The 25056-nt window shown below is 47.4% G+C and overlaps 1 protein-coding gene across 1 annotated transcript in view; it reads right to left on the reverse strand.

The window, feature by feature from the left end:
• LOC103763062 (vascular endothelial growth factor receptor kdr-like) overlaps nt 1-25056 on the reverse strand; it is an 85832-nt gene that overhangs the window by 15327 nt on the left and 45449 nt on the right. Inside the window, exons 11-24 of the mRNA XM_018083295.2 lie at nt 24022-24315; nt 21899-22045; nt 19707-19832; nt 19496-19602; nt 18161-18296; nt 16807-16911; nt 14436-14549; nt 11019-11107; nt 9585-9750; nt 8955-9052; nt 7926-8048; nt 7708-7819; nt 2152-2251; nt 1460-1565 (exon numbers count right to left, since the gene is read on the reverse strand). Of these exons, the coding sequence (XP_017938784.1) occupies nt 1460-1565; nt 2152-2251; nt 7708-7819; nt 7926-8048; nt 8955-9052; nt 9585-9750; nt 11019-11107; nt 14436-14549; nt 16807-16911; nt 18161-18296; nt 19496-19602; nt 19707-19832; nt 21899-22045; nt 24022-24315 (1823 nt within the window). The remainder of the gene's footprint in view (nt 1-1459; nt 1566-2151; nt 2252-7707; nt 7820-7925; nt 8049-8954; nt 9053-9584; nt 9751-11018; nt 11108-14435; nt 14550-16806; nt 16912-18160; nt 18297-19495; nt 19603-19706; nt 19833-21898; nt 22046-24021; nt 24316-25056) is intronic.

The following is a 25056-nucleotide window of genomic DNA, read 5'->3' on the forward strand; positions in this document are numbered from 1 at the left end:
CTGGGAAAGGACTGGATTTTATTTCAATTTATCTTTATGATGTTTCTTCAAAGTGATTGTGATGTTCCTTACATCATTCCTACATTCCAGATGTGAGGCTATTCTACCTTCAGGGAGGGGCAGGACACTGATCTGCCTTTCAGGAAAGCAGTCTCTATACTGTCATTGCCTCTTAGGGAATTCCAAGGGACAGCCCTCAGGGACACCTAAACCCAAGTTTAAGCCCTGGAGAAGGGAGGGAGTGGCAGGAATTCCCAAACCCCTGGGGCTGACAGGACATGAACAGAGTTTGGAATTGGTAAAAGCACATTGCCTATGTGTAGACTTTTTGGGTTTGTTCAGCTTCAGTTGGGAAGAGCTGTAGTTGGGAAGAGCTGGTCCTTCAAGTGGGAGCCTGGAAGGATTTTATTTCTTGTCCTTCCAAGGAATCATAACGAGCTCTGCATTGTTATCACCCCCCGCAGTAGTCCCAGAAATGACTCTGCCTTTAAGGTCTGAAACTATTTGTCCAAATTTCTCTTTGCTTATTTTTTGTTTTTAATTTTGAGAAGCAGTTAAGTGCCCTATTCCCTTATCATGATTTTTATGTCTCCCTAATTTACTTTGGTTATAGAATAAAACTCCTAAGCTCTTAATGTTGCAGACTGAGCCCTCCAACTCAGCTCCACTACAGTTGTTTACAAACAGGAAGAAGCTGTTTGATTTCTTCTTAAGCTGACCATTGCATTTCTGGTTCTTTTTAATGAAGAAGAAAACAACTGAATTAACTATTATGACATTAATAATGCTATAACTGACTCTCAGAGCTTTAAACTGCATAATTGTAGAGCTCCTAAGAGCACTGGTGGATGTAATGTTGGAAAATGAGAAAGTTCAGGAGGTGGAGGAAATCAGGAGTGAAGTTGAAACCAGAAAGAAGGGAGGTGTGTGTGGGACGATGATTTTAAGATTTACTTTCATTTCTCATTATCCTGCTCTGATTTATTGGTAATAAATTGTATTTTCTGAGAAGGGCAGTGATGGAGTGCTTTGGTGGGCACCCAGAGAGGCTTTACTGTGCTGGAATCTAATTAGAACTGTTGGTGAGATAAAGCACTGTTGTTCCTCTGAGGGGCAACTGGGTCTTTTTCTAATGAATGTAACTTTCTCCTGCTATGTATGGACAGACATCTAGTTTTAAAACATAATCCCCTTTGCATAGTTACCATTTTCTTTAATCATCCTAGCAGCCTTTTTCCTTGTGACCTCTGCTGTGAGGTCAGAGGTAATCTTGGTGTCCAACAGTCTTTCCCTGCTGCACACACAGGTATCCACATGCACACACCAACACATCAACACGAATACGTGTGTCAGAGGGAGCCTGGTGTGCTGTACCTGCTGCACACACACAGGTATCCACATGCACACACCAACACATCAACACAAACACGTGTGTCAGAGGGAGCCTGGCATGCTGTACCTGCTGCACACTGGCCTGCAGAAGGTCTCCCAGGCGCTCTACGAGCTCGGTGAACGTCGGCCTCTCGGTGGGATCTCCATGCCAACAATCCAGCATTGTCTGGTACCTAGGGAAAAACCTCAGGGATTCAGAAAGGGAAAGGAAAGAAGCTTTGCTTCCAGACTGTTTCATTCCCCTGCTGCTTGGTTTGGTCAGTCTTTGGGTGGTTATGGGTTAGGACAGGCTCAGATCTCCATGCGCTGGAATTCTGTTCTAGTTCCCCCATGGGATGGTTTTGGCTTCCATCCTTCTGCCTCAGCTGAGCCTTCAGGCTTTTTGTTTTCACCCAGCTTCAAATCTGGCTGCTGGGCCCTGTGATATTGCTGAAATAAGTCATGGTTATGGATGCTGGGTTTCTGTTCCAGAGCCAGAAGTCAAGGCAGACACAGGGGTCTCCTGAACAGAGATCCAGGAACTGCAGCTCACATGGTGGACCTGTTCATCTTGTTGTTGGCAAAGGTCAGGCTGACTTGGCCTGTCCTTGGCATTAGTCTGTGCTACCAGGACACTCAAGGTATGAACAACTACAGCATTTACTGAAAACAAAATACAAAATAACTGAGGTGCCCTTCCCCCTCTTCACCTGAACACAATCAAGTTTTAATACTTAAATGACACGTGTCAGCTCTCAATACACGAGCAGGAGCTCTTACACTTCTGGGGTGGAGTACTCTGGGGATCTCATCCGGGTCCCTTCCTTGAGCCGCCGGCAGAAATCCTCATCTATCTGCACTCCAGGGTACGGGGAGGCACCTGGGGGAGAAATGAGAGGCTTCAGAGTGGCACAGTCCCTCTTTCCCAGCCCAGGGAATTAAAGACAAATCAGTGATCTCTGCTGAGCATCTGGGATTACCCAGAGTCTGGCAGCAAAAGAAGCTTGAGTAAAGAAGTTGCAGTTACCTCCCGTCTACACGTTCTGCTTGGAAACCCATTACAGACTCACTCTGTCTCTTCAGAGATTTCAATCACAGTGTGTCCTCCACATTTGTGATACACCCAGGACCACTCCAAGGTAAAATAGGGCAGAAGAGAACTAAATTTTATTAGTTTGAGACTTTAAATGACCTCTTGGTCAGTGGTAGAGAAGTTCCAGCTCATTCGGTTGGTTACATTCAATAAACTATTAGCCTGCCAATCTCCAGCACAGAGTGAGCACACAGAGTCAGTCAGTCCTGCTCATCCTACCTTGCCTTGGAATCTCTGGCCTGGCTGGTGCAGAGGGAGCTGTGGGCACCCGGCTCCTGCAGAAGGCCCCAAGAACCTGCAGTTCAACCTCAGGTGTGGAATTGTGCTTCACCAACTGAGTATTGTGTGTATTATCCAGTCCTACAGGCAAAACTTCCTTGAAAATGACCTTGCAGCTTTTAAGCCTTGTTTGCTTCTTAGAGTGTGTGTTCAGAGTGTCTTCAGGGCCACTGCAGTGTCAGTGTGAGTGTTACTGTCCCTGAGAGGGCAGCTTGTGGCAGCTGTTATTGTTCTCAGAGGTAGAGCACTCTGAAGGGACCAGTAGCACTGTATTATTGCACAAAAGTTGGCCAAAAGTCATGAACATGAATCAAAAAGTCATCATTTGCCTGTGCAGATGGTTCTCTACAGAGGAGGGACTGGTGTAAATGCATTAAATGTGCTCCTCAACTAATGAGCTATTCAGAGGTTATACTCTTTGCTGTATGACATCTCCAGTGCTCCATAAATAAGGGGAACAAATATATAGTTTGGGAAAGTGCTCTGGCATCTGAGTAATCCAGACCTCACAGGTAACATTCAAGAGAAGTCTGTGCTGAAGTTTGAAAGGTTACTGAGCCTGCTGGGATAGACTTCCCTCCCCTCCTCCTCAGCAAAGGCTTCACATGCAGCACAATCTTGTCTTGCACATTCTAGCATCCAAAAGCTGGATGATGAATTTGGAAATAATTTAATCAAGTCTCAGCATAGAGGATTGAATGGAATCTGGATCTGTATCCAGATCTGTGTATGATCTACTGTCTATAACATTCCTGCATATTTCCTGCTATTTTTCCCCCCATTTGGAAACACCATCATGTGCTGTGCACTTGGGGGCACAACAAGCACACCAGAAATCCTTGGATAAAAGCAGCCAAGAGGGAGCCAAAACGTGGCTGCTCCCAGAATTATTCTGCTCCATGAATCTGCTTGCTCAGTCTGCAGAGCTCTGCATGGGGAGCTGAGATCCTGGCAGCTTCCCAAGAGGGCACCTCAGCACAGCAAACAGGCTCCAGTGACATCCAAGGCTCAGGGATGCTCAGCCACAGCACATCTGACATTCCTGGATGTGCAAGGAGCAGGTCACAGTACTGGGAGTGTTTCCAGGAGTTCTGTAAGTTGGAGACACTCACTAGCATCACTTCTGCTTTATATCTGGATCTGCCTTCCTAGATTTGCCTTTCACCTGTCAGAATAACCTGGTAATCCACTGTTCAGCTCACATGGCATCACCCATTAGCCAAAGGTTTCAGAACAGGTTCCTACCACCTCCCAAGATCCTTGTGAATAAATAGACAGATAGAAATTGTGGTGTCACCTTCCCACAGTGTCCCAGCCACCAAACTGCTGCCTGTGCACCTCTCCTGACTTTCACTTGCTTGTCTTTGCATCTGTGCATCTGTACAAACCCTGAGAAGGGACTGGGGCTTCCTGAACACCCCTGTGCTCAACAGGGGTTTGACAGCCTCTCCAGAGGAGCCTCACTTGGTCTGCCTGGCTCTACACTGTCGATGACCAGGGGCAACACCACAAACCCCCCTCATTAGAGAAGAGACGGCCTTTTTCATTGACTGCCAACCACACTGTGCCACTGTTGTGCCATGGTGATCATGATTTCCATGGGGAGGAGCTGAATGGAGAACTGGGATGAGCTGAATGGAGTCAGGCCTTGATGAATGCCCACAGGACCATTCCCAGTGCAGAAGAAACCCTTCAGTTTGTTCAGTACCACTGGCTAGACTTGGCTCAACAATTATCTTACTGATAAGAATTAATCCTGCAAATACAGTGATTGGGATGGAGACCTTGAGGGCAACATGAGAGAATGGGGTGAGGAGGGATGGAGAATTCCACTGGAGCTCACCTTCTGAGTGCTCTCTCTTTGGTTACATCATTGATCATATCAACTGCAATGTGTTGGTGAGAGCAAATACAAGGAAGGCAAAGAAGAATAATAGTGACAGGACAAGGAGTAATGGGTACAAATTGGAAGAGGGGAGATTTAGGTGAGATATTAAGAAGAAATTCTTTCCTGTGAGGGTGCTGAGACACTGGACCAGGTTGCTCAGGGAGGTTGTGGATGCCCCAGCCTTGGCAGTGTTCAAGGCCAGGTTGGATAAGGCCTTGAGCAACCTGGTCTAGTGGGAGGTGTGTGGGATGGGGACTGGATGATCTTTAAGGTCCATTCCAACCCCTTAGCATTCTGTGATTCTAAGAACAATTTTTGATTGCAGGATCTCTTGGTAGTTTATATTTTGACTGGTGCTGGCTTTCTACCAGTTGGAGGCAGCTCAGATCATAAAAGCAAGGAACTCTCCTTTTTCCACTTTCACTCACCACTGCACTTCATCTGCACTATGTGATACGCCTGATAACTTGGATTTGGGATGCTGAGACAGCTTGGGAGAAATGTAGGCTGAAACGTGGTGTGAGGTCTACACATTATGTTTTCCTTAGGGAAAATCTCTTCCAAAATGCTCAAAGATGTGGCATGCATTGGATATGGGAGCCCTCTTTTGATCTTGATTTTATTTTAGTAGGATAATAAGATGCTGATGTTATATGAGCAGGCACTGCTTGTTTACATAATTATCTCTGATTGCTTTTTGAACAGTGCACATTGAAATTCCAGGAGACACCGACACTCTGCACCATGAGTGATTTCAGGATGTATTAAACATTGCTGGCACCACCTGACATGAGGTGTGTTGACCCCTTTGGAATAATTTAAAGCTCGTTGCAAACTCAGCCTCAGATGAAAATGAACAGTCTCTTTCAAGCCCTGATTTCCCTGTGTATCACCAACATGGATCCAGCCTTTCTGGAGGAAGCCTGTTGTCCTTCTCTCAGCTCCTGCCTCTGGAAGGACCCATGACCAAACTAAACTCTGCAGTTTCCTAATCAGTGTTTTTCCCTTTTTTAGAGGGTGTTAAGTCTGTGGGACCCACCAAAAGCAGCACTTGTAAATGGGAGTCAAAACATACCCTGTAGCAACGACAAACAACTTCCATCCCTTGGCTCTCAATGATCTGTAAAACTTTTATGTAAGAGAATTCAATCAGTGACACAAATCCTTAATTAAATATTTATCATTGGAGCTGCAGATGTGAGCAGTGCCAAACCACAGGCATGCCTGGATGATCTGTATGAAAAACCCTCTCAGAGAAAATGACTGCTTTTGAACCTGTGCCACTGAGAGAAAAAGGAGTTTGTGACCTACGTCATCCCAGGGCAGAGGCTGTTCACGGATGGCAGCCCTGGCAGGAGTTTGGTAGGTTCCTCTGAATTCAGAAAAGGACAGTCTATTGTGCCAGGAAAACACCTTCATTAAGAAAAGGCACTATCTAAAATTAAAAGAAACAAGACAAATTGTTTTTAGAAACTAGATAAAAATAGAAGTGAGTTTCAGTGACTCTATTTTTTTATTTGTATTGGTCAGGTCAAATGACCTGAAAGTCACATCTGTTAAAGTCTGTCAGGACCTTTGGGAATGATATAAAGCCTGTTTCTGCAGTGCCTCTTGCCACTCATCAGTATTCAGTTCCTTTGGTTCCCTGGAGGTGCCCAATGCCTGTTTCTTCAGAGTACGTCTCTGCTGGTGCATCTTCCTGAACAATCTGTTAAAAATGGGGCACCGCTCGTGCTTCTGGAGCTTTGCCTTTCTGTGGTGTTTCAAAGTACCTGCAGCAGGTGATGCTGTTACCGAGCCACAGAGGTGTTACACCAAAATAACATCACTAAATAAACAGGACTGAGCCCTGGAGAAAGCAGGAACTGCCACGTGTTTTAACCATTTGAATGTGAATTTTGTGTGCTGACATGGACTAGAGGAGAGTACAAATGAAAGACCTGGACTGAAAGCAAGTTGTGATTTTGCAGTCAGCCCTAAAGAAAGATTAGGACAGAAACAGCTCCAGACTTTGCATCTTGACTTGGCATCTTGAGCCCGATCATTAATTCCAACTGATCCATGAACTAAAGATAAAAGGAGATTACAGAGTTTGCTTTGAAATCCAGCATCTTAAGCTGACAATGCTTCTTGTTTTCTTTTGTCTGCAAATGCTGATTAAAAAGCCAGAGCTGACATTCCTAAATTCCCTCAGGAAAACAAAACTTGCCACTCTGCAAGGCAAATCTGAGAGCAGCAAAGTCCACCTGTCTGTGAGGCTGCTTGTCTCAGTTTCACAGCTTTATCTGCTGGACAGGAACCAGATCTCAATGAGATTTCTAACAGCACCCTGGGATGAAATCTGTCGTACATAAAGAACTCCATTCCTGTTCTTTCAGCAATGTTGTGGCTTGCAAACGATATGGGCACAAGAGTACGTGGTTCTACCTGTCCACTGCCAGAAGGACTCAGGCAGAGCCCAGCACTGGTTCTCAGATCAGCCTCATGGCAGCTGCTGCCAAGACATTTTTCTTACTTAGAAAATCTTAGATTTTGTGGGGAAGATAATTAAGCTGGGATAAAACATCATGTGGGCAATCTCCCTTGTGTTCCACGGGCTGCCACGAGCAGCATCAACCCCCTGTGCCCTCAGCATGGGGACCCTCCAGCCTTGGGGCCGTGGGGGTTCCTGAAGCAGATTTCTTCAGGAAAATATGGTTGGATGGGAAATTTCTTCATTGCTGTCAAAGAAGCATCTCACTTCCCAGCAGCAAGGACTTGTTGTATCTCTGGGTTCTGTTGCTTTCAGTGTCTACAAATGTTAGGTCCAGGATTCAGGATTTTTGTTCCCCCCTCCCCAGTGTTCATGGTTTTCAGGTGGAGTTCTCACTAACCTCAGCCCAGTGGCTTTATTTCACACCTGCCTTGCACTGTGCACTTGTCCCATCTGAAGCCTTGCACTGTGCACTTGTCCCATCTGAAGCCTTGCACTGTGCACTTGTCCCATCTGAAGCAGAAATGCTGCTTCACATCAGCACCTTTTGTTAAAAGCTTTTCTTAGCATAGGAGCCATAAATTAGGGGAAAATCATTCTTACCTAGAGAAAATATTTCCCAGAGCAGCACTCCAAAGGACCACACGTCACTCTGCGTTGTGTAAATCTTGTCAAAAATAGCCTCTGGAGCCATCCATTTGAGTGGGAGCCGGGCCTGGACACCAAAGACACAATGGGTTGCCAGGGCTGCTGTTACTGATCCACCCAAGCCCATGGGGAACAACAACTTGAGGATAACAATTCCAGATCCTTCCACTTACATCTCCCTTCCGTACGTAGTCGGGGTCTTTATAAATGTCCCTGGCCAGGCCAAAGTCACAGATCTTGACCACGTTGTTCTCGGAGAGCAGGATGTTCCTTGCTGCCAAATCTCGGTGGATGCACTGGAAGGAACGAGGACACAGGGAATCAGAGGGGCTCCCTGCCAGAGCTGAGAGCAGGAGAGTTTCTTCGGGAATGGGGAGATAAATGACCTGCTGTCGTGAGCAGGTTAGAGAAGGGAATCTGTGAGGGAACCTGCCCCAAACATTCAGTTCCATGCAAAGGAGAGAATTACTCGGGGAACAAGCCAATATTGCAGGTAATTCTCTGACTTTCACAGTTATGACAAGACAAAGGGAGTCCTATTTTCTAACTAACTGTTTACTGGGAAAATTGGGAGAGGTCGAAAAGCAGCTGCAGCTACATTTGCAAATGCAGGCCCAGGAGTGGGTGAGATGGAGGTAACTCTGCTTGGGATTCCTGTGCTCCCTGGGAGCTGTGTCAGTGCAAGCCCACAGTTGTGTGCACACTTTGGCATGTGTATTGCATTCCATTTACAGAAAAGGTGTTCCACAGGCTGCAAACATCCTTCCCATTGTATCCAAAAGAGGTGCTAACTCTGCTGACACTGCTAACTCTCCAACACTGCTGACAAGCCAAAGGAATAGCTGGATACTCCCCTTCATTTTTCAGTAGTGCTGTTGTTGGTCACACTAGAAGGACCTTTCTCTACAAGAAGCCTTTTCTGCATTTATTTATGAGGCAGTTCCAAGAATTGTCTCACAATCTGTATTCAGCCTTTCTATCTAAACTCTCCTGTTACAGATGCCAGTCCCTGCAGCCAAGAACATGATGGATATCCCTTCCCAACCCCTTCACTGCTACTTATTGCTTAACCACCAGAGCCAACATGATCTCCAAGGCTTTAATAGAAGAGCAAAAAGCAGATTACTCAGGCTCAAGAGCATGTTTGGATTTCTCCATATCAGATACTCAAGGTTCTGGGATAGAAGTGTGAATGAGCTCACTTTTCGGGAGGCGAGGAACTCCATGCCTTTGGCCACTTGGAAGCTGTAGCAAATCAGATCCTCCAAAGTCAGGGGCCTCTTGTACAGATCCTCAGCATCTAGGAGAGATCACAGACAAGACAAAACACTGGAGCAACAGTTCCAGACCTCGGTGGCACTGGTGCCTCTGGTACTCTGTGACACCAGCCCTGCATCTGAGTGTCAGTAGGGGAGATCTCTGCTGGACCTGCAGCTCTGGGGTAGGAACCAGAGGCAGAAGATCAGATGATTTAACAAGTTCTAGTGCACATTAATCATGTCATTTAGCTATGGGGAAAACAGCACCGGGGGATAGGAGTGAAGAAAACTTTACAGAGAGTGAGTGAAGAGAGTGGCCTCACAAATCTTCTGGTAAAACATTGCTATTGCTTCTCTCACACAACAGGAGCAGCTTTTCTATGCAATTCATCACTGCCAACCTCTTTCAGTGAGAAAGTTGGAGTGGGGAACAGGCAAGAGGAAGAATTTGCAACTTCGGGAACAAACCAAGCTGTGTCAGGGCTTGTTAAGTGTGTGACAGCGTGTGTGGCACTGGCCAAGTAACAGAAACTTTTACAAGAAAAGATTTGGGATTAGGTGGGTTTTGTTTACCTTCTTCATCATCTTCTGAGTCGCTGTAACTCTTATCTTCAATAAATCCTGAGCTGGCAGAGCTGCCTGTGCTGGCTACGCTCTCAAGGCGTCTCTTGATCAGTTCATTCAGGTCACTGTTGGACTCATCCAGACTCTTCTCTGCTTGGTCAGAGTTTTCCTGGGACTAGAAATAGCATAAAACTCATTTGTAGCTTTGGTTGATGGAATGCATGAGGATTCAAACTATGGAACAGAATGACATATGGAGAAAATGCACTCTGCAGACGAGCTCCAAACATGTTTGAACATGATGTTCCCTGAAGAGCAGAGCTAAGGAAGCCTGGTTTCCTACTAATACAGAACCTCCCATTTCACTGATTGCAATGTTGCCCCAGAAAAGTGAGCTGGGAGCTGGCTGGGGGAGACTGAGAGTTGAGCAGAGAGATACTGTGGTTCTGTGCCTCTTGCTTTCTTGGGAAGGCATCATAGACCAGTTCAAGGCACGTGCATGATGTGCACTATGTGTCTGTCTCACCCTGTCCTGGGGAGGGAGACAGAACCAGCCCCTCAATTCATCAAGGAAACAATGGTGAGAAAGAACTGAGTGCCTGTACCAGGAAAATCTCCTTCACTCACACAAAGTACCTCACGTACTTCTGTGCCTGTACACAATGGTTACAATAATAATAATAATAATAATAATAATAATAATAATAATAATAATAATAATAATAATGGATTCATCCAGGAAAATAATCTTGGGAGGCTTCAGTTTCGGGCAGGGCTGGGATCAGAGAGCCCTTTCCATGCTGTATGTTCACAAGGAGGAGGCAGTGCCATTCCCTCCCCAGCGCTGACTCCTGGTCTCCTGTGTCCACCCCCTGTCCCAGCCCAGGTTGTGCCAGCACAGATGTTTGTGTGGATGGAGAGAACTGTTGGAAACCAAACCATTTGGGTAATTTTAGTGCAGACATGTCCTTGATCCAGGTAGGTCCCTGCATCCAGCACAGACTGGGCTGGCACGGGGGAAGGGACAAACAGAGGATGGGAATGAGCAGATGGTGGAAGGATGAGCTGCTTTTAGTGGGGGTGTGGGCCTGGAAACAAAAATCCCCAAACCAGGCTTATGTTTTGGAGGGTTCACCTTCTCCTAGTTCAGTTGAGGCCAGTTTTTCACTACTACTTGTTGCCTGCCTTGAGCTGGGGGTAATTCCCTCTCTCCTTCTTAGGTGCACCACGGTGCTTGGGTATTTGCAACTACTTCAGAGGAGGATGGGAGTGAGACCCTGCAGAGGAAAACATTTTCTTTTCTTGCTCATACAAATTGAAATGTGGTGAGAAAATAAAGTACCCACAGAAATGCCCAACAGTGCCAGTGCAGAAAAATCCAGCCTGTGTCCATGGTTGTTGATTCCCTGCCTTGGGACTATGAGAAGTGTATCATTTTCTTACCTTGCATGCAATGAAATCTCCCCGTTTTCCTCTTAAATAGTTGGACAGATTTCCATATTTGCAATATTCCACTATGACCATTAAAGGACCTAATAAAGACAGTGAGAATCAAATGAGTTTTGAATCATTGCAAAGCACATAGTTCTAACTTATCCTCCCCAAACCTCTTCAAAATAAGTAAATACTGGAATTCTTATGACACAGAGGAGAGAAGTGACACTCCAGGAGGACACAATTAGTAGGGATGTGGAGAGAAGGGAACACAGTGCTGATTCTTAGTTTTAGATGTTGGCATTTATTCCTTATTTATCAAATAGGAAAATTCAGGATGATCAACAGAATGTCCAGTCTCAGATGCTGTGAAGGTTGGTTTTCTCTGTGCATAGTCCACAGCACGGAGCAGCTTTCATTTTCTCTGCTGGTTTCCCAGTTGTTTGTTTTGGGTGGAGCTGATGCCATCAGAAGAAATAAAAGTATGCAGGGCCATAGGCAGATCTGAATCAAAAGTTGCAAAAATACTTAGTCTGAAGTTTTTGGAAGCCTTGAAAGTCCTCTCGGTTTCTTCCTTTCTTATTTCTGTGCAAACTACTCTAGATTTAGTGCAATTGCTGCTTTTGTACAATTATGCATGTTTTTAAGATCTGCTTGAAGTGCTTTTATGTTGCAGTGTGAGCTATTAGGGGAGGGAAAAGCTGCATTCTCTACCTTTGGTAGAATCACTGCTTTTTGTAGTCACCAAATGTAAGATAAGGTGAAATCACAGGACTAGGATGTGTATAGACAGGGATTACTATCCACCCCAAGCTCTCAAACTTTCATGTCCAGAAACTTTTTTTCTGTGGAGAACACAGAAAGGCCTGTAGTTCAGACCTTAGGAGCTTGAACTTCAAAGGAAAAGGACTGGGAGATGCACTTGGCCCTGGGGAAGGAGAGCTCTGGGCAGGATTCCTGACTGGATATATCCAACCCGGGCACACCGAGCCTGGACAGTATTGACTGGAGAGGATGAGAGGGGAAAAGGAGGGAGCAGTGACCCTGGGAGAGCCTGGCTGCTGCATCCCTCTGAGACAGGGAGAGCACCTTTTGGAAGTAGATGGTCCCATTAACAGGGAGATGGTGAACCCCTGCAGTGAGAACCAGCAGCTTGCCCATGACACTGTATTTCTGCCTGGCTATGTACCTGCACAACCCCATGGCTCTGCTGGGCTGAGCACACACCCTGGGGCTGTCCAGGAGCCCCAGTTCCTGCTGACTGCAGTTGGAACATGTTCAGCCTTGGGAAAAACCACAACTGGCCCCAAATCCGAGCTGCCAGTGGTGCCAGTGCTGTGCCCAGCTCTGCAAGGCTCCAGAGCTGGGATCTGGCCCTGCTCAGTTCTGAAGGACCCAAACTCAAATGTCCCTCATGGGCACCCTGAGGAAATGTAGATTCCAAGAACAGCTGTGAAGCTCCACTTAGTGATTTATTCATGTTTTCGAAATGCTTCCTAGACATGGCCTCTCTGTATTTTGTTTCCTCATTGCGTAGCATATACTGTGCATTAGTTGTAACTGCTCAACATCAGACACCCTGCCAAAGTGTTAAAAATTTGTTATTTGTTATGATGTTAAAATAATATATGTGCATACTTAATATCAGTGTTCACCAGGAATACTGTTCCATGGTTACACAAACCCTGTCAGGGAAGGAGAGAGACCTGTGTTCTGCAATGGCTTTTTAATGGTAACTCCAATCCCTGCCTGTCTCCAGAGCTCAGGGCTGTTTTCCTTTGGTCTGCACTTGCATTGCTCAGAGAAAAACAAAGCAGTGCCTGCCTGGAGGCTCCTCCGTGCCCTCTGCTCCAAGGACTGCTCTCCAAAGGCAGCAGAGGCTTTCCCTGGCACCTGGCAGGGAGGAATGAGGGTCACTTCCCACCCGGAGCGCAGCTGGGATGGAGCAGGCTGGAGAACAGGAAGTGGAGGGCCCCCTGGGAGAAGGTGTTTCTCAGAGTCTTAGATCAGTCCCTGAGCTGTGTCTGGCTGAGCAAGGGGAGCTCTGGGGCTGAGTCGGTGCTTTGGTGGAGAACTTCTGAGCCCTCAGTCCTGCGGCCACGTTTGAGGCACCTCACTGTCCTGTCAGGGGAGGAGAATCACCAGCATCCCTAATGTTCCTTCCGCTCTACTCATACTCCCAAGCAAAGGCTCCTGGCTCCTGCCTCTCATCACAGAAGATGGAGTTGGAAGGGACCCACAAGGATCACTGAGTCCAGCTCTTAAGTGAATGGTCCATATGGAAATCAAACCTGCAACCTTGGTGTTTTTAGCACCATGCTCTGTCCAAGTGGGTTGAACCCTAAATCTCTCCAGCTGGAGCTGCCCATCCTCCCATACAAGCTTTTGGGGTCTGCAGTGCTACAACAATTCCTGCAAGTTCCCCATCCCTGGCTCCCAGATTCCAGCAGTATCTGTGGCTGCTGGTTGCTCACTGCTCCCTGAGGAACTGGGAGCACCTTGCTGGAGGGAAGATTTCTGCCCTGGCATCCAACCAAATCTACCTCACTGAGGTTTTCTTTGTCCCCTGTGACTGGGTATGTTCTCTGGGAGATTGATAGCTCAGATGGCCACAGATGTGTGCACCATCTCTGGCGCTGTTTCCCCTTAATTTATTTCACTCTTGGGTTTTTCTTCCCCTCAGGTCACCTCAATCTGTCCTTTGGGGGTGGTTTTGAAGGTTCAGGGTCAGCAGTGAAGAGCTATCCTTGAGAGCTGCTGCTCCTGAAGTTGAAATATGGTGAGAGACAGGGATGGTGATGTGGGAAGGGATGTTGTAGTGACAAAGGGCTGAGATTGATGGAGCCCTTTGCTTAAGTGCACTTTGCCACAGACCCTTTGTATGCTGTCAGGCCAGTCCTGCCAGCTGCCAGCTCAGCCCTGTGGAAGTCCATGTTGTTGTTGTGTCCAGCTCAGACCTGCCCCAGCCTTCCTGCACACCAAGCAAAACCTGCCCCTGTTTGCCCAGAGAGGGTGAAGTGCCTGGGAAGGGAGGAGGCCTCAGTGAGCCAAGTGCTCAGCCTGGTGCATCCTCCTGATAAGGCAGGGGAGGAGAGGCAGGAGAACCTTTGAAATGACCAAGAGTGCCTGTTGGAACAATTGGGCACCTAATTGCAATTCAGTGTCCTGCCTCCCTTCAGGCCATAATCCCTTTTGTAAACAGGCTTCCAGGGAAAACAGAGAAGTGACACTATGGGCTGGGAGATGTTCAGAACCCTTGATGAGGTGAGGCCACATTCTGCAGCAGCAGAAGCTCCCCTGTGAGCAGAGAGCTGGAAATGTTTGTGCTTGCATTAACTGCAGACTTGGACTCCACCTTGGGCACATCCCAACACCTGTGTATCTGAAAAGTGTTCCTTTGCTCCTGATTTACTGAAGACTTCTCACCTCCAGCTTTGGTGCAGGCTCCCAGTAGGTTGACTACATTCAAGTGATGTCCTATATGGATGAGGATCTTCAGTTCAGACATTAAAGCCTTGCATTCATTAGTAGTTGCACATTCTGCTTAAGATAAACAGGAAAAAAATCATCTTTACACAACAGGATATTTTGAACAGGACACAGCAAGATCCTGTTTATACTTTGAAACAAAACCCACCCAGGTTACTTGTAATATCTTTGCTTTTCAGACTCAAACAGATAATGATTCATCTGTTTCATTGTCTGCTGACCTTTATGAAGTGGGAAAACACTTTATCTTTTGGGTGCCTCTTCCTTTCTCGAGCTTCGGTTATGGAGGGTTACTGTCCCTTCCCCCAAACCAGATCCCTTTGCAAGGACTCAATTTTGCAAGCTTAGCAAAGGATCAGCCAAGCCCTCCAAGCCCCCACACCCCATGGGAAGTGTTTCTCCATCTCTCCCGTGGCTGTGAAGCTCAGCAGGACTTTGGTACAGTACCTCAGTACTGAGCAGCTCTCCGCTGCAGGGGATGGAGGAATTCACATGGTGTCCCAAAATGTACAGCACTACTAAATCCCAGCCCTGTAAGAGCTTATCAACCCTAAAATAACTTTCCAGCAAAGATGGGGGGGGGGGGAATCTCTGTGTGTGAACCATGACCTCAACACTCAGTGAAGCCCATGGCCAGTCACACTGTCTTTTAGGGCAGGAGAAGGTTGTTCAGGTGCCTTGTTTTCCCTGCCTTCTATCCAAAACTTCCACAGTGTATTTTAAGAGAAGGGGCTGTGTGCTTTTTCCTCTGTTTTTGCCTTTGAACGATGTAAAATTTAAATATGAGGAAACAGTTACGTAACAGATAATTTGGTGTGACAAGTGTAACTTTATCTGTTTGCAGAATCCTCCACAAACAAATCTTTCCCCAAACTGTGTCATGAAGAAGGAGCTCTTCCAAGCCCAAGATTTCTCCAGTCAGCAGTGTTTGTAGCTGGGTGTGTACATGGGTGATATCACTCCTGAATTCCCCTGGCAGGAGGTGGAACACACACCTGACAAAATCTGAATGGTGCAGCCTCACAAGTGTCTCAGATAATCTTGCCCATTGAATTTTAGCCTTCAATCCAGAACAGATACCAGCCCATTGCATGGAAATGACACACAGTGCTGGAATTGCAGAAATGCAGACATCTCCAGAGCCTTTTTTTCCCCTGAATGGATTGACTGACACTAGAGAATCTGCTTTATTCATGAAAGTGATGAATTATGGGCACGTTAGTTGGGGAGGGACAGATGAGAGCAGGAGGCAGCTGCCTCCACTGGGGGGAGGGAGGTGTAAAACGATGGGGGATCTGGCAAATGGTTTGCTGAATATGTGCTGGCAGGGTAGAGCTGGCATGAGGATCAGCTGGGAAGCACAGCATGGAAAGGAATGAAAACCCAGGGCTGTCCAGGGCAGTAAGTTTTGTATGGAGATGGGAATGTGTCTGGATCAGGGGCTTCTAGGATATTTCAGGGATTTCAAGATGGACATGGGATAGAGGAAACAACATCAGGAGAGATGATCTGAAGGTCTGCTGACTAAAGTAGAGAAGGGAGACCAGATTCCAGAGAGTTCCAGACAGGCGATAAATGGATGCTTTTGCAATTTCAGAGAGACAGGAAGCAGCAGAGCATCAGGAGAGGCAGCTGGACACAGAAGCCAAATCCTGTGGCAGCAGTGCCGTTGCAGGGGTTAGTAGTGTCATGCAGCAGTGATGGAGCAGTGTGGGCCAGGAGCAGCCACCCGGTGAGCATGGATTGGACTTTGGGAAACATCCTCAGTGAGCAGTTAAAGACCCTGACCCAGGCAGGCCATGTGCATTTATTCCCATGCTGTCTGCAGAGCTTTGTGTGCAAATACAATACGGAAGAACAGGCCCCAGGTTCCCCCTTCCCACCACCGAAGGGTAAAAGCTTTCCTTAATTTCAATAATTGCAAGCAAGATGTCTCTAATTCACTCCCTTGGCATCGCTTTTCTTCCAACCCCTTGAACTGTTCTACATCTGGAAGGGCTGTGATGGCAGCTCAGATCCAATTTCAGCCTATCTCATGTAATTACACTCCGTAAGCTGTTTCCCTCCTAACCCCCAGACCTGGAAGCTGCTGTTTCCCTCCTCTAGGAATACCAGCCTCAATCAGCAGCGCAGCACGGAGCCCGCCTGTCATTTCCTCCACGTCCCAGCACTGCAGGATGACTAATTGCTCCCACATGGAAACCCACTCCCTCCTGAACACAATGAGCTGGGGAGCTGAGAACTGGAAACCTCATTGCCCGCAGGTCCCCCGAGGAGTCTGGGGGGGATCTCAGAGGGATGGATGTACCTTTGAGCATTTTTACGGCAACTGTTTTGCAGGTTGAAGATTTATCAATGCCAAAAGCAGACGCCTCCACCACCTTCCCAAAAGCACCATGACCCAGTGTTTTACCTAGAGGAGCAAGAGTCAAGAGTGAGCCCAGGGGACCAACAGTCTGGATCAGGAGGGAGGGGAACATGCAACCTGAGCTGTGCAAGAGATCCCAGGCACAACACACAGCCCGACAGGCACAGAAGCTGGATCACATATTGCAGCATATGGATATATAGGGGGGGATTTATATCCATATGGCTTTGATGCGATACAGGACGGGATAGAACAGAGGAGAATAAATCAATCTGCACTCAGCTGAAGGCAAAGCTGATACATACACATGCCCGGAAGGTAAAAACGTTACCTAGGGCTGTCCTGAAGCCCAAGAAAGTCAGAGTTTGGGTGGATTGTGGATCCCTGATCTCTCAGGAATCATGAAGAGAGCCAGTTGAGGCACTCAGGCAGTCACAGCCCTTTAACCTTTCAGTAATTGACATTGATTTGAGGGCAAAGCTTTACTAAATGGAATTTAAGATTATATTTTATGTTCCCTTCCATTTGAATTGTCATGCCTGTGTTACCTGGTGTGCTCTGAGGGTTCTGACCCCCAGTGCAGCAGAGTGCACCGGGCATCACGGATAGTCTGACTTTATATCCCACCATGATCTCAGCTTTCGTGATTTTTGTCTATCTCCTTCTTCCATGTTTTCCAGCTGAAGCCCCAAGAGCATACACAAATACAGATATATTCCCCGCACTCCTCAGATCACACAGATGTTACTGTTTAGCTATACAAACACAACTTGCTTTTTACATTTCCCTGCTCCATCAGCCAGTAAGATGAGCTGGTAGAAGAAAATTGGTTCATTTTTTCATGCTAGCTCTTTATAACTCAAAGCCAAGTTCAGATGGTCAATAAGGAATTGATTATTTGATGAATTGATAGGTTTCTTCAAAATAAAATTCTCTGAAAGATTGTGACCTTTTGGATTGACTTCTCTTCCCCTTTTCCTCTATGGGAATTAAACCATACTTTCGGCAGGGACAGTACCTGGAGGTACCTTTCTTCTCTGTCGATAGTTTGGCTTCACTTTTCCAAGGTAGAAAAAGAGGTGCCAGCTATTTTGACATAGTCAACATTTTTCCTTTCCTTACCACCCGTGCTCCACTCTCCATTAAGAATGATCCTGAGCTCTGTGATCCTTGATCCAAGGATGTAGTACCTTGGCACTAAAGGATAGGCTGCTCCTGGGTTATACAACAGATCCACTGGAATTGAGGACTGTTAGGAATCCTCCTTCTCCAAGAAAAGTCCCAAAGCACTCACCCAGCCTCAGCCTGTCCCTTGGGAACTCCCACTTGCTGCTGTCGTAGGGAAGGCGGTCGCACTGCTCATCAAGAGGCATCTCCTCCGGATCCATGATAATGGACAGGTATCCTGTCTTAATATCTGTGGCATCGGGCTACAAACAGGGGGTGCAGAAATTATTCACAGTGTTTACCCTGCAACTCTGATAGGAGAGAGCTGTGGAGGCTGAGGGATGTCTGGGGAGTTCCCTGCACTCCAGACTTAGCTCTCCAATGTATTCTGAACCATCACTCCAGCCTCCTGCCTCTCCTTATTTTCCATCGATGTTTATGTGTGCCTGCCACTCACTGCTGTTGGGAAGAGTCACTGATTGATGCTGGTAAACACTCTGAGGACACAAAATTGCTGCCTTCTACCTGTCTCAGTGAAAGGAAATCAGTGCTTTTCCATGGGAGCTCCAGGAGTTGCTCTTCCTGGTGCACTAAAGAGCATTTTGCCATTTTTATAGTTTATATATTTTGTTTTGCAGTCTTGATTCTCCATAGCTATCCACTTCATGGCTATTGCTTATTACAATTTAAAATGGGCGGAAAGCTGGTGGAATCTGCTACTTCTGATGCTGCAAAGAGAGAAATTCTGCTTGGATGGCTCCAGTGAGGGGACTGGCATGGGGGTAAAATATAACAGGAAATTCAGCATTGTCCACAGCTCAGTTAAACTGAGGTCAAGGAGGAGAACGTGAATTTAATCACTGTATTTGCAATAGGAGGAGAAATCTTACTCAAATGTTGGAGACCAGCACTGGGACTGTAGTTTGGTGAGATTTAGAAGAGAGAGCTGTGCTTGCCTCGCTGTTTGCTGTTTGGTTTAGGAAAAACAGACCTAAATTCCTTGGAACTTTACTGCAAGTTTACTTTCCTGAGTCACAAAAGGGAGGTGAAAGAAGAGCAAGACTGGCAGACCAAATAAGCTGTGTGGTTTGAGCGCATTTCCAGGATCTTTCTTGAAACAGAGCCTCCTTTAATATCTGTGTTTCAGAAACAAGTGCTGAAGTCAAGCCCTCATTTTAGAACGTATAGGATTGGTTTTTTGTTTCCTAATCTCACAGGCCAGTTTGACTCATGAAGAGGGAGGTGCCTGATTTTATGGTACCAGAGGAGTGGGTAGAAACCTCACAAGTGCAAGGGATGTCTGGAGAAGTCAATGGACTGCCAGCAGAAACTTTGAGCTGAATTTCATAGGGACATTTTGCCCAGTTTTCTACCATCTGTCCCAAACATTTATCCCTGAACTCTGATGTTACACATTAACTTGAGTCTGATCCCAGACTCTGTGCAATGTAGGAGCTCTTACTTTTCTCAGTTTCCTGATGAAGAGGGTGAGGAGGAGCCAGAAGAGAGTGGCAGCCAGCCCAGTGCACACCAAAATGATCACTTCGATGTTGGATTTCTCCTCAGAGCCTGCAGGTTAAATGTACGACCACAAGATAAACACAGTCCATGACTGAAGAACAGTTCTCCTCAGCCCCACAGAACATCTGCACTTTCCTCAGGCTGGGCCTCACCTTGTATTTTGATGAAGGCCGACGTGCTGTCCTGGCCTAGCTCGTTGGACGCCTGGCACTCATAGAGCCCCTCGTCGTCCTTCTTCACCCTCTCAATGACCAGGGTGTTATTTTCCATGGAAATTCCTGTTGTAAGGGATTTTGGTTAATATTGGCACAGTAACCTACCTGCCTGGAAGTGCTTTTAGGAGCCAGAGAACTGAAAGACAGCTCCCATCCATCCAGCTCTGGCACGTGCTGGTGTTTGGAGGCATTTTAACCCTGTGCTCCTCATTCTGGCCTGGCAACAACCTTTCCCTGACATTTTTTTCTCCTCAACAACTATATAAATTTCTTGGGGGTCATTTAACCAAGAGCAAATGTGGCTATTAATTTAGAGTGGAGAGAGCCCGAGAAAACTTCTCTGGAAGTTAGTGAAGGGATGGGAGGACAGGTTGTCTGATAGCAATAAGATACACTGGGGAAAAAGGGAACTCGGTGGAACTACTGGAGAAAGATGACATCCTGGAGGCTGTGGAAAGTGATGGACTTCTAACATGTGGAACATGGAAATCAGGTTATGTCCATCCCTGGAAAAATCACTGTGTGGAGCAATCCTGGACTCACAGGCAGCCAGGGGCTAGAGTGGAGTGGGAAGAGAGAGGTTGCCTAGATATGACCTATGAGACTTTTCTACATTTAATCTTCCAAGTTTAATTTTTCCTGACTTGTGGCATTACACCAAGAGCTCATCTGTTTCATTAAGGATATGATTGGGGCAGAAATAGGGAAACGGGTCAGGCTTTGAATCCAAAAGGGAAGGACATTCCAAATTTCTAGGTGTTCTGCCTGTGAATCCCGTTGTTGTTAACAAGAGCACTGCACAGAACTTGCCATGCACAGTGCTGAAATATTTACCCTGAGGTGTTTTTTCCAAATATTTTATTTATGTTTCCATTGGTTGGATGAGTTACAAGCTTGTCCCTCCAGAATTATTTCTAAAACTTCAGTAGCTATAAAGAGTTTCTCTCAGAACATTCTGATCTGAATTATGGATGATCCTAGATTTCCGACCTAGTCCAGGATGCAAAATTAAAGTCACAGGACCAGCTACTGACATGGGATTCTCCATGATTTATGGGAGATCTCAGGACATGCTCTGCTCTGCACTGAGGCAGCTTCACCTCAGTTCTCAGGGCAGTTTTGGGCACTACAATGTAAAAGGACATGAGGCCATTAGAGAGGACCCAAAGGAGGCCACAAGGATGGGGAAGGGTCTGGAGGGCCCACGTGAGGAGCAGCTGAGGGCACTTCGTGTGTTCAGCTGGAGGAGACTGAGGGGAGACCTCACTGGGATCTTCAACATCCTCATGAGGGGCAGGAAAGAGGCTCTGATCTCTGCTCTGTGGGACCAGGGAAAGGACTGAGGGAATGGCTGGAGCTGTGCCATGGCAGGGTCAGGTTGGATCTCAAGGAAAGGTCCTTCCCCCAGAGGGTGGTTGAGCACTGACCAGGCTCCCCAGGGCAGTGGGTACAGCACCAAGGCTGCCAGAGCGCCAGGAGGGTTTGGACAATGCTCTGAGGGACAGCATGGGATTGTTGGGGTGTCTGTGCAGGGCCTGGAGTTGGACTCAAAGATCCTGATGGGTCCCCTCCAACTCAGGATATTCTGTGATTCTGTGACAGAGCTGAGAAGGAGCTCCAGGCTCAGGTGAGGGAGCCCATGGTGGCACTGTACCTGTCCAGTTCTGGACCAGCTGAGCTGAGAGCACATCCCCCTTCCTGTGCTGGGGGAGATCAAGGATGGGGCATATGCACCTCACCTCTGGGAGGTGACTGCTGCAGTATATCCTGCTTGGGACATATGACAGCCCAGCCTGGGGTTGTCAGACCCACCTGACAAGCAGGTACACTGTGTATCTCCGTTTTGTACCCAAGTGTTGTCTCCCCAGGCCGAGCAGCAGTGCTCCCTGATTTACCAATGCCATGCTATGTGCAGGCTGCCAGGCTCTGCACACAGGAGCATCCATGGGCAGCCCTTGGGATGCAACCACTTTCTTTGACCTCCAAGGCCAATGTGGAGATGCAGCAGTGCTCTGATATCCTGGGATTTGTGTGTGTGTGTGCCCCGAGGCTGTGGGCACCATCCTGGCTCAGCCCTGTGTTGTGGTGACCCTGCCATCCATTATCCCATATCCCACACAATTCCTCACCTGAAGCTGCTGAGATGGGGTATCCATTCTTCCTCCATGTCACCTGTGGCTCTGGGGTCCCGCTAACCCTGCACTCCAGCAGGATCTTCCCGCTGATGTTGACCTCCAGGTCTGTGAGGTTCTGGATCACGAACGGCGCTGCCTTTGCTGCAGCCACAAAGGGAAAGAGCCACAGTGAGCCCTGGGAAGGCAGCTCTCTCAGCTCTGCCATCCCCACTCCTTGCACAGCCTCTCAGGGCTGGACAGGGCAAAGATTGGGCCAAAATTCCCCCAGAGATTGTGGGAGGAGCGGAGGAGTTTGTCTGGCTTATTTTCAAACTGACTAAGCTTAGATTCAACTGCAGCTCAAACCTCCTCGAGTTTCTCATCCTCTGAAGAAAACAAAGGACAGTGAGTGGGTGGTGCACATGCAGAGTGAACACAAAAAAAGAGAGGAGGAGGCAAAGAGGAAACAGTTCTAAAGGTTTTACATCCTCCATCATGAGTGCAGTTACTTACTTACTACAAAGCATGTTAACCCCCACTTTACGTTCATTTCTAACAGGTACAGGACAGCAATGAGTAAAATCACAAGCAGCACAAAATCACAGCACAAAAAAATCCCCCAAACCTGCACTGAGGACAAGTAGCTGATGGCTGTTGGAACACTGAAAAGCCCCTGTTTGAAATAGGGGAAGGAGGGTTGGTTTGGAGGGGCATTTCCATGTGTGTTCTCCACAAGAACTGCCTCTGCCATGTGCCAGACAAGTAACAGACCCCTGTCACCCTCAGAGGAATGTAATCACAATTCCGGTTCTCCATGGATGGATTCCCAGTTCAGCTGTGTTTTTCCCACAGCCATCCTGTGTGGGTGTCTGTGTAGGTGGGAACCTGCCTGACTGAATAAAAGGACATGCCACGGGAGAGGGAAGTGAAGTGCCTGAATGCAGAGTGCAGGGCAGGCCCAGATCCTCAGGCAGGGGATGCTCAGGGTGGCTCCAGTGCTCTGGCTGTGGGGATCAGCCAAAGCACCGGCACTGCCATTCCTTCCCTTCCTCCCACCTCAGGACGAGGTCTGACAATAACTTACCTCCCACTGTGGAATCAGAGCTGTGGTAGCCACAGCTGAGGTGGGCTGAGCATCCCCCTGTGTGTGCCTGACTGGGAGAGGGTTCCTGGCTGCCCAGGGCATGTCCTGGTTCACTCCAGCAGGGATGGAGCCAGCACAGCACTGCCCTGCCCTGCTTTCCCTCAGTGACAGGTGCTCATGGCTCATGTCCCCTCAGTGTCCCATGAGCCAGTGGTGTACATGGAGAAGCCAGCCTGAAAATCCCTGTGTAGGACTGGGATCCTGCTCCCTGCCTTGCTGCTCATTGTTTCACTTCTCCATTTCTGTGCTTTGGGCTTTTCTTCACCACTGGAAGACAGTCAATAAATCCACCCATTCCAGCAGCCCCTTTTCTTCTGAGGAGGCCTAGAGATGATCACCCACTTTCTTCACTAGGAAGCAGAAGCAACTTCACTAATTTTCGGTAACTTTCTACTGGAAGAAGTATCCCATTCTTTATATTCCCACAGCCAGAGGACCCAGGCAGCAGGATCTGCAGTGTTACTGTTTTAATGACAGTAAAAGAGTTGGGGGCTTGGGTATAAATAATAAAATACTGGTTTTACTATGAAGTACATTCCACTTACCCAGCATAAATGGCACATGTCACTTGATTATACACTTGACCAGTGACATTTGAGACTACATTTGCTGGATCCAAATCTATTTAGGTATCTCTGGCAGCTGGGAGTGTGTGGAGTTTTCTACCAAAGTCATGTGGATCTGGAGTGACAGTCCCAAGTTACAGAGTTGTGCTGTCAGTAACATGGGGGGTGATGGCTTTTGTCCTCAGTCAACCATATCTGCACCCAGCATGGAGTTAGGAAGATGAAGTGCTGCTGAAATCACCTTTATGTCTAAGGCAAATACTTTATCCAGACCCAGCAGTGGCTTGGATGAGTAATGTGTAATGTGCATGGCAGGTTGTCAATCCACATGCAGTAATGGGAAAAAATTAACACAAACCAGGGCACAAAGTCTACATTAGAACTCCAATATAAAGGCAACCCCACTGCCACTCTCTGCTGGCACCTACCTCTCACCAGGAGCTGTGTGTGCTGCTCCAGCGTGTCCGTGCTGTTGTGCTGGTTCTGAGCTTGGCACTTGTAGAGACCACTCTGCTCCTTTGTGACGTTGAGAATGACCAGTGTCAAAGAGATGGAATATTTGCCAGTTTTCCTGATCAGGGAGTCACTGGGAGCTGCCCCTGGGGAGGGGAGGTGCCAGGCCAGGTGGGTGTAGATGTACCTGGAGGCCCGGCAGGTCAGCCGGATGTCGCTGCCCACGATGGCTGTGACCTGGGGGGCTGTTTGCAACCCAGAGGGCACATCTGGGGGGAACAGAAAACATGTTTGTAATTAAGTCACAGCTGAGGAGATCTCTGGTTGCCTGGTGGCTTCTCAGTGGTCAAATTTCCAAGGCCATGATGGAAGGAGCCAGGTTTAATGAGACCCACGTTTGCACATGGTAACAGGCACTGGGGTTGGGAATTAGGGGAGTGAAGGTCCCTCTCACAGCCCATTGCTGACCTGTGGCAGTACAGCCCTCAGTATTCTAATCATTCCACTTTCAAGTAATGAATTGAAAGCTTATAAATAGGAATAGTTAATGGGCTGAGGGAGTTTAATCAAGAGAGGTGTTTACAGAGCCATAGTGTTTTCTACTCTCTCATATGGATCTGAATCATGGGTCATCTACCGCCACCACCTGCGTCTCCTCGAACGCTTCCATCAATGCTGCCTTCGAACAATCCTAAACATCCACTGGTCAGATGATGTGACCAATACATCTGTTCTAGAACAGGCAGCAGTCACAAGCATTGAGGCCATATTGCTGAGAACACAGCTGTGCTGGGCAGGGCACGTCTCCAGGATGAAGGACCAACCACCCCCTCTCTAAGATCTTGCTTTATGGTGAACTTGCCACCGGCTGCCGCAAGAGAGGAGCCCCAAAGAGAAGACACAAGGTCTCCCTGAAACAACATCTCAGCCTTGGCCATATTGATCATCATAACTGGTCTACTCTGGCCTCCAATTGGGAGGTCTGGAGACACACCATCTATAACACTGCT

The sequence above is a fragment of the Manacus vitellinus genome, unplaced genomic scaffold (assembly GCF_001715985.3).
Source record: "Manacus vitellinus isolate BGI_N305 unplaced genomic scaffold, ASM171598v3 scaffold_62_pilon, whole genome shotgun sequence".
Classification (NCBI taxonomy): domain Eukaryota; kingdom Metazoa; phylum Chordata; class Aves; order Passeriformes; family Pipridae; genus Manacus; species Manacus vitellinus.